Genomic DNA, 16781 nt, shown 5'->3' with positions numbered 1-16781 from the left:
CAAATATTCACCAGGTTTCATGAATGTGACAGCTGAGCTCTTCTTTACCATCCTGCCAAGAGAACTCTGATTAACCACCAAATTTCTGGCTGGTAGGAAGGGTATTCAGTTCCTCACTAGCTGTGTTCCTCTTGATAGTCACACTTCTACTTACTCATTTTTTCCCGTGTCTTTTGACTCTCAACACTCATTTAATTAGGGTCCCTTTCTTCTCCTCTCTCTCTTTCAAAGACCCCTTCCCTTTCTCTCTTTCTAGTTTTTGTCCATTTATAATTTGTCCATGTGTCCATTTACAGTAAATTTCCCATTCCTATTCATTTCCCTTTGTCTTTTGTATATGGCGCCATGGACGATCTCTCTTGGGGACTTTGATCCATGGGGAGCACACACAGTTAGGTCTCAGGTGATCAGCTTCAAAGGTTCAGGAATTAAAAGTAATGCTCTAGAACAGTTTCAATGTTCAATAGTTAAGATAATTGCTTTAGAGCTTCAGATGCCTGAAAAAATGTGCTTTTATGGAATAGGTTATTTGCTAATTTTACCAAATCCATAAAGGACTTGAGAAAAAAAAATAGAGCCTTTAATAGAGTTTCTTAGCATCCTTGAACAAGCAGGTCTCATGTATCTCTAGATATGAGTCATGTCTCTGTGTATTTTATGCCTTTTTAAAATAATGAGGGTCTTTCCTGAAATGAGTAAGATATACCTGGTACCAAGAATAGTTCATTTTGGGTATTTCATGCTGTGTATGAAGAGACCGAGGCTTAGAGAGGTGAAAGGCATTTGTTGTGATTTCCAGGTCCTCAGAGCAAGTGTTTAGCAAATATCTATGTTCACATGCTTATTACCCACTTAGCCTTGAACATCATATAAAAGAAATGTATTTTTAAATATATGTACCAAACTTTAATTTTCATTTCACACTCAAAACTTCTGTACAAAAAGAGGCAAAGCAGGCAAAAAAATTACAGTGACTTCAGCAAACAACATCTGACAACTTTAAAACAGCTTCGTGTATGCAACAGCCTTTATAGATGTAGTGGGGAAACTGGGTTCCAAAGTCTTTGTTTCTTTAAGATGAAATTCCAAGCTTCGTTATCAACATCTAGAAAAATCTGTAGCAGTCTAGAATACAAGATTGAATGAGCAGCCTCCGACTTCTACGGCACAATTAGATCCCAAGATTGAGCAGGCTTCATTTGCCTTTTGAGGAAGCATGAAATTACTGTTACTTAAATGTGATGATGTATTAAAAAAAACCTCAGTTACCATTAACATCTTGATACAATGTTGATGACTAGTAGCAAACATTGATGAAGCATGATCTGAACTGATAGTTAAAGGACAGTATCTGGTGACTTTCCTTCTGGTTTTTAATTAATACTCCAGCCCCAATGGGTCACCGTAATTCAAAACATTCATTGCCATTTTTTTCAACTAATTCTTAGTGGCACATAAAAGGTTTCCGAGAACAAAGTTATAATGTCAAACTAGCAGTGCATCTGAGAAATAGAATTTTCACCTTGTCGCTTGCCCCAAAATAAATATGAGTAATGGAAAACACTTTAATTTGAAAACTATGAGACATCAAATATGAAATATAGTTAACATTACATGGATACCGTGGCTAGCGCTCTCCCCTAAACCACCCACGGGCCTTGGACATGTGCATGCAGCACAAAGAAATGTCATTGTCTAAGGACGTCCATTGCCTGGAGGACAGTCTGTTAAAAGGGTTTGTCTCCCACCGCAGCTCTGGAGTGGACCCAAGGCCCATCACCTGCTAGTGATCACAGACACTCAGTTAACCTGTCCTCCTGCTCATCAGAGGCAACAGCTCAGGCCCTGGGCTTTTGAGAATCCAGGTGCTGATGAATCCTGGCTTTGAAACAAGGTGGCCTGACTGAATTGGGGCAGGCCGGCAGCCCCTCCCGTATGTTTGGTCCTATTTGATAGAAAGTCTAATTGAAAGTCATAAATGTGCTCAACTGTTCACTCTGCAAGTCCTCTCCTCTCTCCAAGACTTAATCTCCTTCCCTGATAAAGGAGGAAAGAAGCCCCAGTGATGACGCATGGTGAATGCCTCTCTATTTCTCGTCTTGACAGTTGCTGCCCAAAGATAACATGTGGCTGCCAAACAGAAGAACGTTTCTTGAGCTGAATATTTAATGAATTTGTTTACCCAGGGTTATCCTACTCTCTGGCTTCCTCCAGGGTTTTAGAATCCCTGGGTTTGAAAAGGTCTTGAAAGCGATCTAGTACATTTCCGTTCTGATGAGAGAGCCCTCATCCAAGCAGCTGTCCTTGTTCAGCTTGAAAAGCTCCAAGGAAAAGGGCCTTTCCTCTTCTTGTTGACTGACATTTAGATACAGACCAGGGAATCTTTTCTGCCACTTGACTGGATTTCTTTGCTAAAAATAAACCAGAGTATGTCTCTTTTTTTCTTGGAGGACCCCAAGGAATGCCAGCTGGCCACTAAAGTCCAGAAAGCAAAGGTTGACAGCTTATTCTCTGGGACCTTGTGAATGATGCCAAACCCTGATGGACGCAGCCCCAACTTCTGTAATTATCATTCCCCTGGGCAACTCCTTCCATCAGAAATAGGCAAGTGATCAGATAGGCCAGGCTGAGGGTTTATTTAAAAGTGTCCAGTACCATCCCATAGTATGTATGCATAGGCCACGTGGTGAAAGAAAAAGGGCAGAATCAGGAATGAGGCATCCTGGGTTCTAGTCCTACATGTGGGTGATCCTGTTTGACTTCATCCTCTGTCTCACTTCTCCACTGGAGATCAGACTAGAAGATCTCCAAGATGCCATTCTGAGCTCTGCTCTGCAGACAGAATGGCCCTTGTCGCATTGTTAACCATCAGGACAAGTTGGGGTGACGCTTACTGGATTCTGCTTACTAAGGAAGGATGTGAGAGTCAGTCTGTTTACTGGCTCACAGCCTTGTAGGGCTATTGGAGATTATCTGTTTTATTTGCCCATTTTATAGAGGAGGCAAGTGAGACACAGAGAGCATAAGTGAATTTCCCAAGATCACTCTGTGAATCAGTAGGGCTAGGACTAAACCCGGGCAGTCAGACCAGAGATTATACATTGAGACAAGCTGGCAGTTGGGTCGTGGAGGGGCTGTCTTTTAAGTATCAGGTAACCAGAAAACAAAACTATCTCCTGTAAATTCCTCCAGTTTTCTGGTAACTAAATAAGTGTCTAGACCTCTGCTGACACACGAATGGTCCGCAGAGGACAGGGCTCCTGTTAGGAGTGGCTGTGTGCCCAGCGCTCCACAGACACATGGAATGTCAGCAAACTCACCCGCAATCTGAGCCAGCGCTCCGTCTCCCTGACCCTGCAGACAGAGGCGTGAAGCAGAGAGATGATGTCCTGATGCCTCGGTGCCCCTCCTCCCCACCTGTCCCCCACTTCCAAGACAAGCCCCGTCGCCAGCCCAGCCACAGCAGCACATCATCTAGTCTCGCTTCCTTCCCACGCGCTGATTCAAACACAGCTGATTTTCCTCTTGAGAAGCTGAAAGGGAGCGCTAGAGGGTAGAAATCGAAGCAGAAAGAGAAGATGCTGGTAAGTAAACTTACGTGCAAACAGAAAAGTTGCACGTGTGCTGTGCGGTCTGAGGAAAGAGAGGGGGCGTGCTGAATTCCAAACTCATGGATTGGGGTCTCCACGTGCATTTTTCTTTCCTTGGATCCTTCTCTCTCCCTGTCAGGATAACAGCTGTGTTTCCTGTAGCTGAGCTGACACAGGAAATCAAATATTTTGTCTTTCTATAGCTATACCTCCCGGTGAGGTTACACATCTAGAATTAAAACCCGACCGCAAACTATTAGGGATTTCTGATTGTTACAGGTGTAAAGAAATCCAGTAGCAAAGATCAGCGTCTCCAAATTTTGCCTTCGGAGAAGGGGACTTTGTTTTCGACATCAAAGGTAAGGCTCGCCAGTCAATTTATGCTCTGCTGGGTTGAGTCAGTCAGGATACAGATTAAGGTCCATATATTTCAGTGACAAGAAGGAAACGGTTATGTAAATACACGAGTATTAACATCAATCTGTATTAAATTATGTAAACATATACATCTTCTGAGGTCAGTACAAAGATCCTCTTCTCTGAGCAAAGCTTTACTGCAGCATTGCTCGAATCTGTTTGGAAGTCGATTCATCATTCAAGTGTTTTGTAGTGAACCTGGATGGAGAGAAAATGATGGGGGTCAGTGTGCAAACCACGCTCTGAGAAAGCTTCAACGATAATGACTCACCAGCCTATCTTTACATTGGGAGACACAACTGATATTTAGAAACCAAACTCGGCCTTGGTCTTTTAGATGAAGAGCGACACTTCACTGCCCAGACTGCGCCCAGAGCACTCTCAGGTTTAATATCTGATCCTTCCTTCCGAAGGAATTTTATATTGTGGTTATTAGACAAGTAGATCTTCTATCTAATCAAATAATCATGCAAAGAGATACAAGCAATCTCACTGTCCCGGGGAGTAGACTGCACGGGCTTCAGTGCAGGATCTTGGCCGTGTCGGCTACCCCTGCTGGGTGTTAAAATATGGATTTGCATATAACACATTACCCAACACTTAAAAAATTTATGGTTTTCTACTTTGATGGGGATGCTCGTCCTCACTGCCACCACAAGGGGGCGCAAAGGCAGGTCCACATAAGGAAAAAGCAGTGTAATTTGTATCCTCACATGAACTGGTGTCAAATAGTTTGTGAAAAGGAAGGAAAGGAGAATTAGCTTGTCATAAAATCTTGACCTTGTCCGAGGCCCTCCGTGGAAGTTTTTATTTCACTCACACTAACTCTTTGCAGGACAGGTTACTGCCTCCATTTTACAGATGAGAAAACTGAGATTCAGAGACACTGAATGACCCATTCCAGATGACAAATATGACAATGCATGAGTTGTAAACAATTTGTGATTTCTGATTTGGATTCAGGTCTGGCTCTATTCCTTCATAACTAGGCCTCCCGAGAGACACAAAAGGCCAAGACTCAGATGGAACGCATAGCCCATCACAGTGCCCTGTGTTCGAAGCCTTGCTTGACTGAATGAAGCTGGAAAGTTAAAAAAAAAAAAAAATCAGACGCCAAAGTCTTCTTACTGAGCATGGAAAGCCAGCCTTCCGTGAAATGGGCTCCAAGGGAGAAAACCTTGGTTCACCCGCAGAATCTGGAAGGCTCTCGGATGAATACCACATCTGTTCTGAAGAGTGAGGACTTAGCACCTCCACAAACAGGATCAACCTCAGTGCTTTCTTTATTCATTTCATGGGTGCCTCAGTTTCTTCCTTCACTGAATGGGAAAATAGATCTCAGCACTCTGGCTTGTGATAACTAAACGGGACGGCATGATGGGAAATGAAATACACACACATGGGGGGTTAGTGCTCCGTTCCACTCACACTTACTACATTTACTACATGCACAGTGTGGAGCAGAATGGAGGGAAATTGAAGATGGGTAGGACAGCAGGGACTGTAAACTTTCCAGACTGCAATCCAGATTGGCACGAGTCAACAAGCTCCTGTAGATGTGTCACAGCTAAAAAGCAAGAATCCCCCCTGAAGTGGATTAACCACGTGTCCTGGGGAAGAGAGCAGGTGCTGGGGCATTACTTATTAGCAGTGAGGGGCACTGGCCAAATACAGGGACATCCAGACGGTGGAGAGCAGGGTTCCAGTTCTGGCAGCTGCGCATATGAATCGCCCAGGGACCTTCAGAACAAACACACAAGCACGAAATGGATGCCTGAGTCCCTACCTCAGAGATTCGAATTCATTTGGTCTGGGTTGGCCCTGAGCATGAGTGCTTTCAAAAGCTGCCCACATAATTCTCACGTACAGCTGGTCTGGGAACCACGGGTGCAGGGGGAAGTGAGACCCGGGGAGCTTCTGCTTCTGACAGGTCCTCACTAACCACAAAGCAGTGTGGCCGGGAGTTAGGCCCTCGACCTGCAGGGCCACCCAGACCTGGGTTTAGGTCCTAGCTCAGCCATCTGCTGTGAGACTTTTGGCAAGTTAGTTAACTTCTCTAAATTTTGGTTTCTTCCATCTGTAAAAAGGGGATGATAAAAATGGTGCTGACCTCAATAGGGTGCTGGGAAGATTAAATGTGTTAACAGATGTAAGGGGTTAAGCCTGGTGTTCTGGCCCTCGGATCCCAACAGCATCTGAATTTGCAATGGATCTGAGGGGTTGGCTGCCCTGCAGGGCTGAGGCTCACCTGAGGGCGTTCAGTAGCCCCTCCACACTGTCCGGGGCCTGTTCCTTCAAAACCTTGATGCAGCCTTTCATCTAGGAGGAAAAAGCACAACATTTTGTTAATACCCTAGTAATTCTGTCCATCATAATATCTGTCCATAATAATATCACATTATTTCTGCCCATGGAAATCAAACACAGAAATGACCCACAGACCTTCCTACCTCCTAGGGCCAGTGAGTTGCTTCTCTGGGCTTCTAGAAGGTTCTGTGTCAGTTTTCATATTATACTGCCATTGAACATTGTATGTGTCTGGCATTTGGGGACAAAGACTTGGGGCTTTGATCTTCTTGTCTGGGACTCCAGAGCCAAGGGCAGAGCTCTTCCTCCAGCCTGTGCTCAGTTGAGAATCACTGGATGAATTGCAAACCTGCTCATTTTAAGCCATCCCTCTGCCCAGAATGCTCTTCCTCCTTCAGCTGTTTGACTGGCAAACCTTTAACAATTTTTTAGGACTCAGCTGAAGATCACCAACCCCAGGAAGCCTCTTCTGACCTCATTACCTTAACCAGGTAGAAGTAACCAGCACCTCTTTGTATTCCCAGTAGTATGCTGGCATTTCTCAGAGAACCTTAAGGTTTTGTTCCCAGACGAAGCTGTCTCCCTCATTAGGCCAGCAGAGGGCCGGTAAAGGACAGTGGTTAGGAATGCGAACCACGTAGAGACAGGATGCCTGGGTTTCACCCATCCTTCCTTGTTTAGTATCTTCATGAACCTAGGCACATTTTCTTAGCTTTCTGTGCCCATGTGATATAATTTATTCGTAATTTGGGAAATTCGTGAAAACTAAATTTATACAGATCACATTATATTATGCACATTCTGGAATTATTATTTTTATTTTTGCAAAAGAAAAATCTTTCTGAGAAGAATACACTCGCTCACTTGAAGCTCAGATGTTCACGCACTGATTCAAGAATACTGTACTAAGGGTCTCTTTTATAATGATCATTTATAAAGATTTTCTCTGGGTATACTTCTGGTATGTGGACATTTTTTTCCTGAAGTCCCGAAAAGCCCTGTTAGATTGATGGAAGCGGCCAGAAGCACAGGGCTGAGAATCATCTAGGGGCAGGTCTAGGCTCATCAAAAAAGGAATGTCGTAGTTAATCAGAGATGCCTGCCATGGGTGCAGGACGGGATCAAGCTCAGGATGAGGAGATCTGGTCCCTCTCCCAAAAGAGCGCATGGTCTAGTGGGAGAAGAGAGGTACCTGGTTCATTAGGAGGTGGCGTCTGGAATTCTGGGTGAGGTTTGGGCTGGGGACAGGGGTTAAGGAGTAATTCTGCAGTGGACCATTTGATACAATTTTAAGGAAATCAGTTGCAAATGCCATGTCACTCCAGCCTGTTTTCCTGGCACCCACGACTAGCATCGGTTCTCTAAATGACACGGATCCCTCTGGGCTTCCACGACTTTGCTCTGATGATACCTGCCCTCACCCCACCAACCCCCACCTGCCTGCGGTACTCTTCCTCGTCTCTGCCCATGCGGTAAAATCCTACCCCTTCTTCAAGGTCCACCTCGAACATCACCCGCTGTCCCTGCCTCTACACAGAGCTTCTCCCTCAGCCTGGTTTCTGGAGCTCCCGCACCTCCATCGTGCACTCCTGAACACGTTCTCTGACAGTGCAGGTAACAGTACCTGTTTCAGGACCTCACAGATAAATATTTGGTTTTTTTTCCATAGCTGATACCCTAAGGATTTATAAACCAAGTGCACGTGACTCCTGGCTTAGAAGCAGACTGGTTCCTGGAAGAAGCCCCTTTATGTCCTCAAAGAAAATGGTCCATCAGACCATTGTGCCTGGTAGACCCGAAACCTTCTTAGATACGTACAAACTTTGAGATAAACAAATCTTTCTTAGTGAGACCTGCGTGAACAAACAGACTTCATCAAGACTGAGTACGGTTAGATCTAATATGATATAATGCTTAGGGCCTCAGCAGAAAGACTGCAAATGACAAGCAAGGACTAGCTTTTTAAAGGTTAGGGCTAAGACATACTTGTACGCAGTATATTTTTAATTACTGACTCTATGACAAGCTAACGAATGGCTGTGGTAAATGAGAATGTCCTGTGGAGTGCCAGGTAATAAATTAGGTCTACATTCAGATGATATTCATGGGTTATTAATAGAGCTATTTATTCCCAATCTATAGCATAAAAATGTTTAAGCCTCACAAAGAATACAGTAAAAATATTGATTGGTAGGAAAAAACTTCCATAATAGACCATTATGCAAATTAAATATGTTTTAAAATTGCAATTAGAACAGGGTGCTAATTTGTTAAGTGCATACACACACCGGCACAAACACCTATGTAACAAGAAGGGACTTCTAGATGCTGACATAATGACAGTGGTCATCTATCCATGGTGAGGTCACCATGGATACACTTAATTTTCTGTATTTTGATTTCCTGTATTTTCTCCAAACCTTTATACTAAATATTTATTTTCTTGGCAAACAGAAGTAATTACATTAAAAATAATGATGCCTCTATGAAGAACTTTTGATGAGCCAGGGAACCAGGACCTCAAAATGAGTAATCCAAGTTGCATTATTCACTGATACATTTTCTTGCTTTCATCAGACTTATGGCCCCGCTGAGCACATGGGCCTTCTGTCTGCGCAGAACTAGAGCATCGGAGATGCGGTTCTGTGCGGATAAATGAGCATACAGTGTGTCACCCGAACTTAGCCGCGTCAGAGTAGGTTAGTACCGAGACATCCTATTCTGTACTGAAAAAGCTTTAAATCAATGGCATACACTCCTGGGTACTGTGGCAGGCCAACGCTGGGACGAGACGAGGACTGCTTTATCCCGCCATCAACAGGAAATCACCAGCACACCAGAATCATTTGTTTTCCAGTCATATTCATTCATTCAGCAACAGCTGTGGGGAGCATCTACTGAGTGCCATGCTCTACGTGCTAAGGACACTGCCAGGCAAAGGAGCAGACATTGGGGTATAGATCCTGGTCTCTGCCCTTGTCAACAAACTCAGAGTCTGTGAGGGAGTCAGAAAATCCAAAATGGCAGGTGCCTGGGGCCAGAGCAGAAGGAAGACTCTGACCCATGCAGGGCACAGGGGATGTGCTCTGAGAAGAGGCGACATTGGGGAGTGTCTTAAAGGAACCCACCCAGCAGAGAAGAGGCAGGGTACTCCTGGCAGGGGAAAGGGCTCAAGCCCCAGGACAAGAAAAGGCATTTGGAATGGGTTGGAGCAACCTGCAGGGGCGATGGGAGAGGAAGTTGGAACGCTGTTCGGGATTTGACCACAATGTCTTGTAATCCAGTATCTCCCAATGCTTTTCACATTGAGACACATACAACATATAAAACCACAGATTTCAACAGCACTCTGGGTACGTTGCACGGGCAGCGAGCGGCTGACTGTTCCCCTGCTGGGCTCCTCTACAAGCTGAGGGCTCAGCACCTCTACCTTCCTGCTGTGCTTGTGAGGTGGGATGTTTTGTTAGAAGCACATGAAAAAGCCTGGACTTCTTCCTACAAGGAGAGCTGCCATGACGGGGCTTGTGTCTCAGAGAGCTCACTCAGAGAGTGATGGGGAGAGAGAGAGAGAGAGAGGAGCAAGGTTTATGTGGCGACATTCATGAGCTCTTGCTGGGAAAGCACATTTCGCAGCTATTCTTACATCGATCTTGGAGGTCTTGCAGAAAGCTCCCACGGGGTGGACGTGGTCGTACAGGATGATGACCCCCACCATCACCCGCATGCAGAACATCAGCGTCTCTTCGCTGGTGAACCTGCTCCTGTACTCCCTGCAAGAGAGGAGAGATGGCACCGGCCGGCGTCACTTCCGTGGCGCAGCACACTCCTCCCTGACTCCACATCTGGCTACTTGACACTCCTCCGATCCTCTCCTGAGAACCATCCCAGGCCTGCAACAACCAGGTGAATATGCTCTTAAATTCCCCCTGAATCTGTCCCAACCAGTGTGAGATCAGGGAAAATGAGACGGCAGTAAATTCTCTTCTCTTCTGTCCTTCAGCGAGCCAGCTCATCCTGAACGTGACTCCCCCGCCCATCAATCTTGAATATTTTATAGCAGGTCTCTCTGGCTGTCTTAGATTATAGAGAGTAATGGCTTCATTATGGAGAAAAAGAATCTAGCTCAATTCTATAGAGCAGCTCCCGGGTCTCCAGTCAGGGTAACTTTCTTTGTTAAGATCCAGGCTGCAGATGGAATTAGTGGGCAAAGATACCTAAAATTCACTGGGCTGCGGGTATCTGCGGGGTCTAACTTTTGTTCACTTACCTTGACAGGGTCGCCGATGATTCTGATAATTCAGGCCAGTTCTAGGGGCTTTCTTAACCTCTACTTCATTATGAATTGGCCCCACAATGATGATTACTATTTCTGTTTTGGAGTAAATCTTAACTTTGATATAAGGGAAATAGTTGAAATTAACACCATCTCATCTTATATTTGAACTGAGGCACTTTAGGAGGCATTTTATGAGGCACTTTTGATGCCTCTGGCCTTTCCAAACATGCTGCATCACAGATGGTGTCATGGGAACTTCATCAGAGGAGGAAACCGAGGCCCAGGCAGGTCAGACCACGTGTCTACGGGCACCGAACAGGCTGCAGACATCCGTGGAACAAGTGGAACCCTGACTTTTGTGTGCAGATTTCTCCCTATACTGACTCACTATACTAATTCATCCCCAACAACCTCAACCATTTTTTAAATCTAGCAACTAATTTATGTACAAAGAAATCATTGCACCCAAAAGAGAGAGAGAGAGATCGATCTTCATTATTATTCTTGCAACAGTCTTACCACTGCTACTCTTGGCTCTAAATCTTCTCTCAAATCTTTGCTCCAATATATCTATAATAATACCCAGTCACTCAACCCGAACCTCCACTTGATTCTTATTTACAACTGCTGCATCTTTGATCTGAGTTTTGACTCTGCCATCTAACAAGCTATTCAATATGCATGACTGGGACACTATGCTGTACACCAGAAACTGACACATTGTAACTGACTGTACTTCAATTTTTTTAAAAAAGACACATTAACAAGCTATGCAATCTTCAGGAAGAAGTCGGTTCACTAATCTGAGCCTCATCTTCTTCAGCTCTGACATGCGGATAACTACACGGCTCACCCAGAGTTCTTTATGAAATGAATTCAGTCAACAGAGAAGAAAATGTTCATGTGTGGACTCAAGTGTTAGTCCCGTCATCACCATCATCCCAGAGACAGGGGAGCTCCCCATTGTGAATGCCCCTCTGATTTCACTTACGGAGTTTCCAGCATGACTTTGCAAACGCTCGTCATGGTACTGAGGCAGTCTGTGGTGTTCTCTATTGGCAGGGTTTTGTTCTAAACAGGAGACACAAACAGGTGTTAGGCCTGTGAGCAGCTTTCAAGTGCAGTTAGGAAAAAGGCCCCCCACTGTTCAGCTTAACTTACTTCGGAGACAAAGTGCATGGTGGCGTTGCTGAGGGTTTTCAGCATCGGCGTGGCTTCTGCATAGAAGAGGGACATTCGATTGGCCATCTCATTATTGACTTCATTCTCAATGTCTAGCTGATGAAAAGAAGACAAGAAGATAAAGAGATGGTCAAGATCCTAAAATGGTGTCCTCTGGAAACTGAATTCATCAAGGAGTCTGTCTCCTCCCTGTGCCCCTTCTGATGCAGGAATCAAGAGACACAGAGGATGGGCCTGAGGACCAAGGAGATCCAGGGACTCACATGCATGTTGTTGATACGATTGCGACTTATGGTCCTTCTGTAGTAGCTGAAGTCATTCTGAATAGCCGGATTCCTCATCTGAAATTCAGAAGGGAGGAAAGCAGGTCATCTCTCAGCATCAGACGGGGGAGACGCATCCGGAACCCAGACACTAGATTTTGCACACACACCAGGACTCCTCTTTGTTACACAAGAGTCAAAGCAACTTCTGGTTAAAAATAAATACCCAGAGCTTCATTATTTAAAAACATGCCCTGTTTTTACCCTTGGCTAGATTTCCGAGCAGGTGCACTTGTTCCCAAAGAGGAACAGACGCTTGAAATGTTTTCTCTTGTTGCGTTTGGCAGATTTTGAATTTCCACGTACAAAGCACCACTTTGACCACAAGGAGTGCAAATCCTCATGACATCAGACATCTCCCTCAGGAAGGAGCCACGTCTCACTCATCTCTCCTGCCCTCACCCCACGGCACCGCAGAGCATCTGCACACGGAGGAGGCACTCTGTCCGCATCTGTTAAAACCGTCAAAGCACACGTGGCCTCACCTTCAGCTCATCGAACCGTAGGGTAAAATGCAGAATTTCTGCAAACTCCTTGGCCAGGGCCTGCTCCCGCTCCAGGTGCTGGGTTGGCGTGTAGGGCGGGCAGGTCAGAGATTCCAATAAACTCTGAAGGGCTTTTTCTGAAAGTCAAAGGGATAAATGCATATTTGAGGTGGCCCACAGAGATCCTTCAAAAAAACACCATTTGCGGCCTCCGTGGACATTCTGAGAGATACCCTGCTAGAGTCCTTCCTCTCCCATATCTCCCCAGCACCGGGTGCCAGTTGCTGTGTGCGGATGAGGACGAAAGGGAACCCCCGCCCCGCCGCCACGCCTGAGCAGGCCGCCCCCACTGCAGAAGACTCCCGGGCCACACAGTTTTGTAAACATCTCCTAAAGCTCAGCTGGAGCCTCGCACGTCCTGTAGTCCCAATTCCTAACACGGTCAGGAAACCACAAATTGGTGTTTTGGGATCACGTGGAGAGCCACTTATGATCCGGGATGAGATGAGGCGGCCCGAACGCATGGGTTAAATGACTCGCTTTGCAGGAAGAGCCTTCCCATCCTGTCCAGCTGGGCTCTGTCCCTACACCCTCACGGAAGCCCAGGAGTACTTTTCTACAAACCCCCGCCACACCTACCCCCACTACTATCCTGGAAACACTCTCATTACTCCCACTTGTCTGTTTCTACACCTTTCTTCCAGTTTTTCCTCCAATATATTTCTAACAGCTCCGGGTCATTTCACCAGTCCTCTAGAGCAGCTGTAGGCAAACCAGGGCCCACGGGCCAAATCTGGCCCACAGCCAATTTTTGCAAATAAAGTTTTACTAAAACAGAGCCATGCTTTATTGTCATTCCCTCAGGAACGGACTGTGGCTACTTTTGTGTTGTAATGACAGAGTCGAGCGGCTGCAACAAAGACAGGAAGGCCCGTAAGCCTAAAATATTTATTACCTGGCTCTTTACAGAAAAGTTTGCCAGCACCAGCTCTATTGTCCCTAAATTCTCTTACAGTTTCTTTATAAAGGGCCTCACTAGCCTCTTCTATCGATGGGAACACACTGTTTTCTGAAGCAGCTAGTTTGACCTTGGCCCGCTCTGATCGCTGGATCTTTTTCTGTCTGCTGAGCTGGAAATTGCTTCCTTAGGATTTCAGTTCATTGGGTCTAGGCACACACTTTGAGAAGACAGAGAAGTCGATGCCTCTTCAACCTGAGAGTCTTTGGAAGCTCTTTCTTCTTTAAAAACTGGTTCAAGTTCATTCAACTGCTCCCTCTGAATCTTAGCTCCACTTTCTCTCAAGATCATGGCTATTATTCCGCCAGAGTATTTCAGCTTCTCTGTTTAACTCTTCAAATGTGCATTCATGTATGGCAAAAGCTGAGTAAAGCATGACCACCCCCTTCCTCATTCTGGGTATATTACGTTGATAAGGGAACCTCGCGTGGCTTTGCTGTCAGGGGAGTGGTTATATCATACGGGTGGTCACACTTGAGCCCGCTGCCAGTCAGACTTGATTTTAGTTTTGCTTCTGCAAAGCCATCCTCTACTGATAGATTTTTTTTAAGTTTAAGAACAGGTTATGTTTGTTTTTCTTGTATTTTACTATATCAATTTTTATGCATGGTTCAAGACAATCAAGTTCTTTTTGGGTTAGCAGATAACCTGCATTTTCCAACTTTTCTGCCCTTCAGAAATGTGATCAGACACAGGAGAACTGTTAAGAGTCAGACTTAGCTGAGAACAAAACCACAGGGATGTCCCTTGGCAGAGACACTAAATGTGTCAATAAACACCGAGGGAGAAACTCTGAGGTGGATTGAAAGAAATGGTCGTGGCAGGTGCTGTACACGAATGGCTTCTGAGAACGCACAGCGATGGATGTGGGACAGTTTCCAACACGCTGAGTTTTTTCTGTTACTTTCTCAAATGCCACAAGAGAGCTTCATACATGGGACATGAAAACCATAAACACGTACTCACCTAGCCTTATGGAAAACTCATAAAATCTCTTTAGCCTCACGACCAAAGGACACACTGCATTCCAAGCTTTTTCCTGAAGCTGAATGTCGTTGGGATTTTGAATGGCCTGCAAAACATGACAGAGTTGTCTGTTTTTAATAAGCAACAGGGTCCGCATCAAAATGACTTCAGATTGAGAGAGAATTCTAGCTAAAAAATGTACTTCCCGATGTTCGCTGACAATGTGCACTTCTCAAATTGACATCAGTTCATCGGAGTGTCCTCCAAGATGCTCAGTTAAACCGGTGATTTTAGCACTTGAGCATAATGCAAATGGCTCTGCGATTAGATACTGTGTCATCTTACTTGTTTCTCTTATCTTCAATGCAAAATAAAAATGCACGTCTAATTGGAAGCAATTCAGTCTTCCTCCATCCCCATTTGATTCTTCTGCAGGAGAACTCGTGCTCATTATGAAGTGCAGATTCTTCCTTTCTCTATAATGTGCATGATATTCTGCTGGTCTGTGCTAGGACCTAAATTACCTGAATTAAATGGTGACCCCTAAGTAGAAAACCAGCCTCTAATTGGCTGTTAACTTTCTTAGAAGTGCTGTTTTGTCTGGGTTTCAGCACTTTGAAGATTATGATGCTAGTGGTGTTTGTTTTTTTTTTTTTATTCCTCAGAGAATGGTGGGCGTGGCATGAGGATGTGTGTGTGTGTGTGTGTGTGCTGATATGTCCATAAAACTAATTATTTCAAACAAAAGGAGTGTGAAGTTTCTTGCCTTTAAGGAATCATGAAGTCTCAAAAGCCACACCGACAATTTTCTTTTTTTGTTTTAGTTGTTTTTTGTGTGTGTGCATTAATTTTTTTTAATGTCATACGTCATTTCAAGATGACAGACCTGCAGGCTACTTAAAGTGAGGTCATTTAAGGTTGGTGATACTGGTGGAACCTGCCCAAATTATTGTAAAATACTGAAAAGTTCATGTAAGCCCAGACCTCAGGACTCATATTTCAACGGTTGTTCAGAGATTTTTATATGTACATTTCCCTTATATGAAATGTAACATATGGACAAATTATGGTTTAAATGTGAGTCCTGCAACATCGAATTTATGTCAGAGAAGAGAATGGTTAACACTCTACACAGTTTACAGCACTGTGTGCTCAGATTGACGCAGTAGTATAAAAGGGACCATTCATACATCTTTTAAGGACACATTACCCTCCTTGTTCTTCCTCGTACGCTAGGAAATACTAAGGCTAGTACTTAATTTTGCTGTGTGTGTACATGCGTGGGTTTCCCTTCTCCACCAGGGGTGTTGTCAGCTCAGTTTTATTATTGGCATACGTCTCGGATCTCCGGTCCTGCTCCCTTGTAAGCCTGCAGGTCTGCGAGGATGCTCTCGGAATCCTGGAGGACAGCGCTGATCTGGTTCCATATTTCCCTCTCTCCTTCTGTGGGCTGGGCATCTAAACAGATGGGAAACCAAAAGACACAGAGGGCTCGTGTTTATCAACAGCCTGGGAAGAAGTGAAGCGCCCAGCTCAACCTGCTGGAGAATTCTGCTTTACTCCTACAGGTTTGGTGTTTGCCCTTTAACGTAATAAGGTGCAAAGAAGGGAAAACTAACACACCTTCTGCCCATTACTCAGTTCTAAGTGGTCATCAATATTTCACACACTTCCAGCACAGCGTGTTGGAATCGTCGGTGGCACTCTTTCATTTATTTGTGCAGGACACTTTTTTTTGTACATCTACAATGTGCTGAGTGGTACCCTGGGTGATGGAAAGAGTGAACATTATCTTTTGGGGTCCGCTTTTAAGAGAAACTATTGAATATTTCTGTTATAATTGAAAATCTGTGAATCTGAGTACAGATGAAAAGATAGCCCCCCTTATATTTCCATATTAAAAAGGCTTAAAATATCAGATAATCCTTCAGAGCCACGGCAGAGATGTCTGTTTCTAGAACACAATGATTATGTAGAAAGCTTTGGGATTTCTCTTTGAATGTGAGCTCAAGAAGTACAAGCAGTTCATTTTAAGGACATCCGTACTGTGCATCCTTGGTCTGAACCATAAATGCTATCTACAAAAAAGAAGTAACACATTCAAGCTTAAATGATGAAGAACATTCTAACAGCCACAGAAACATCCCCATAGCTCCTCAGCACATTCTACTTGATTCTGTATCTGGAGCCAATGTGTGTTCTTGTCTGCAGGAGTAT

At 44.6% G+C, this 16781-nt stretch overlaps 1 protein-coding gene across 6 annotated transcripts in view; it reads right to left on the bottom strand.

The window, feature by feature from the left end:
* Positions 1-883: 883 nt before the first annotated feature.
* Positions 884-16781, bottom strand: part of CYRIA (CYFIP related Rac1 interactor A) — a 96708-nt gene continuing 80810 nt past the window's right edge. For 4 of the 6 annotated variants that reach the window (XM_031466606.2, XM_031466605.2, XM_064494719.1 and 1 more), the window contains 9 exons: positions 15901-16022; positions 14565-14670; positions 12581-12717; positions 12036-12113; positions 11752-11868; positions 11582-11661; positions 9958-10084; positions 6256-6326; positions 884-4205 (listed from right to left, as the gene is read on the bottom strand). In XM_031466606.2, coding sequence (XP_031322466.1) covers positions 4142-4205; positions 6256-6326; positions 9958-10084; positions 11582-11661; positions 11752-11868; positions 12036-12113; positions 12581-12717; positions 14565-14670; positions 15901-16022 — 902 coding nt within the window. In that variant the 3' untranslated portion in view covers positions 884-4141. Of the gene's footprint in view, positions 4206-6255; positions 6327-9957; positions 10085-11581; positions 11662-11751; positions 11869-12035; positions 12114-12580; positions 12718-14564; positions 14923-15900; positions 16029-16781 lie in introns of those variants that run through there. The other 2 variants (XR_010384269.1, XM_064494721.1) reach the window with 2 other exon arrangements.

This window comes from Camelus dromedarius, chromosome 15, assembly GCF_036321535.1.
Source record: "Camelus dromedarius isolate mCamDro1 chromosome 15, mCamDro1.pat, whole genome shotgun sequence".
Lineage (NCBI taxonomy): Eukaryota > Metazoa > Chordata > Mammalia > Artiodactyla > Camelidae > Camelus > Camelus dromedarius.
Note: the sequence above shows the minus strand (reverse complement) of the source record. Positions and strands in the feature narration are given on the sequence as shown.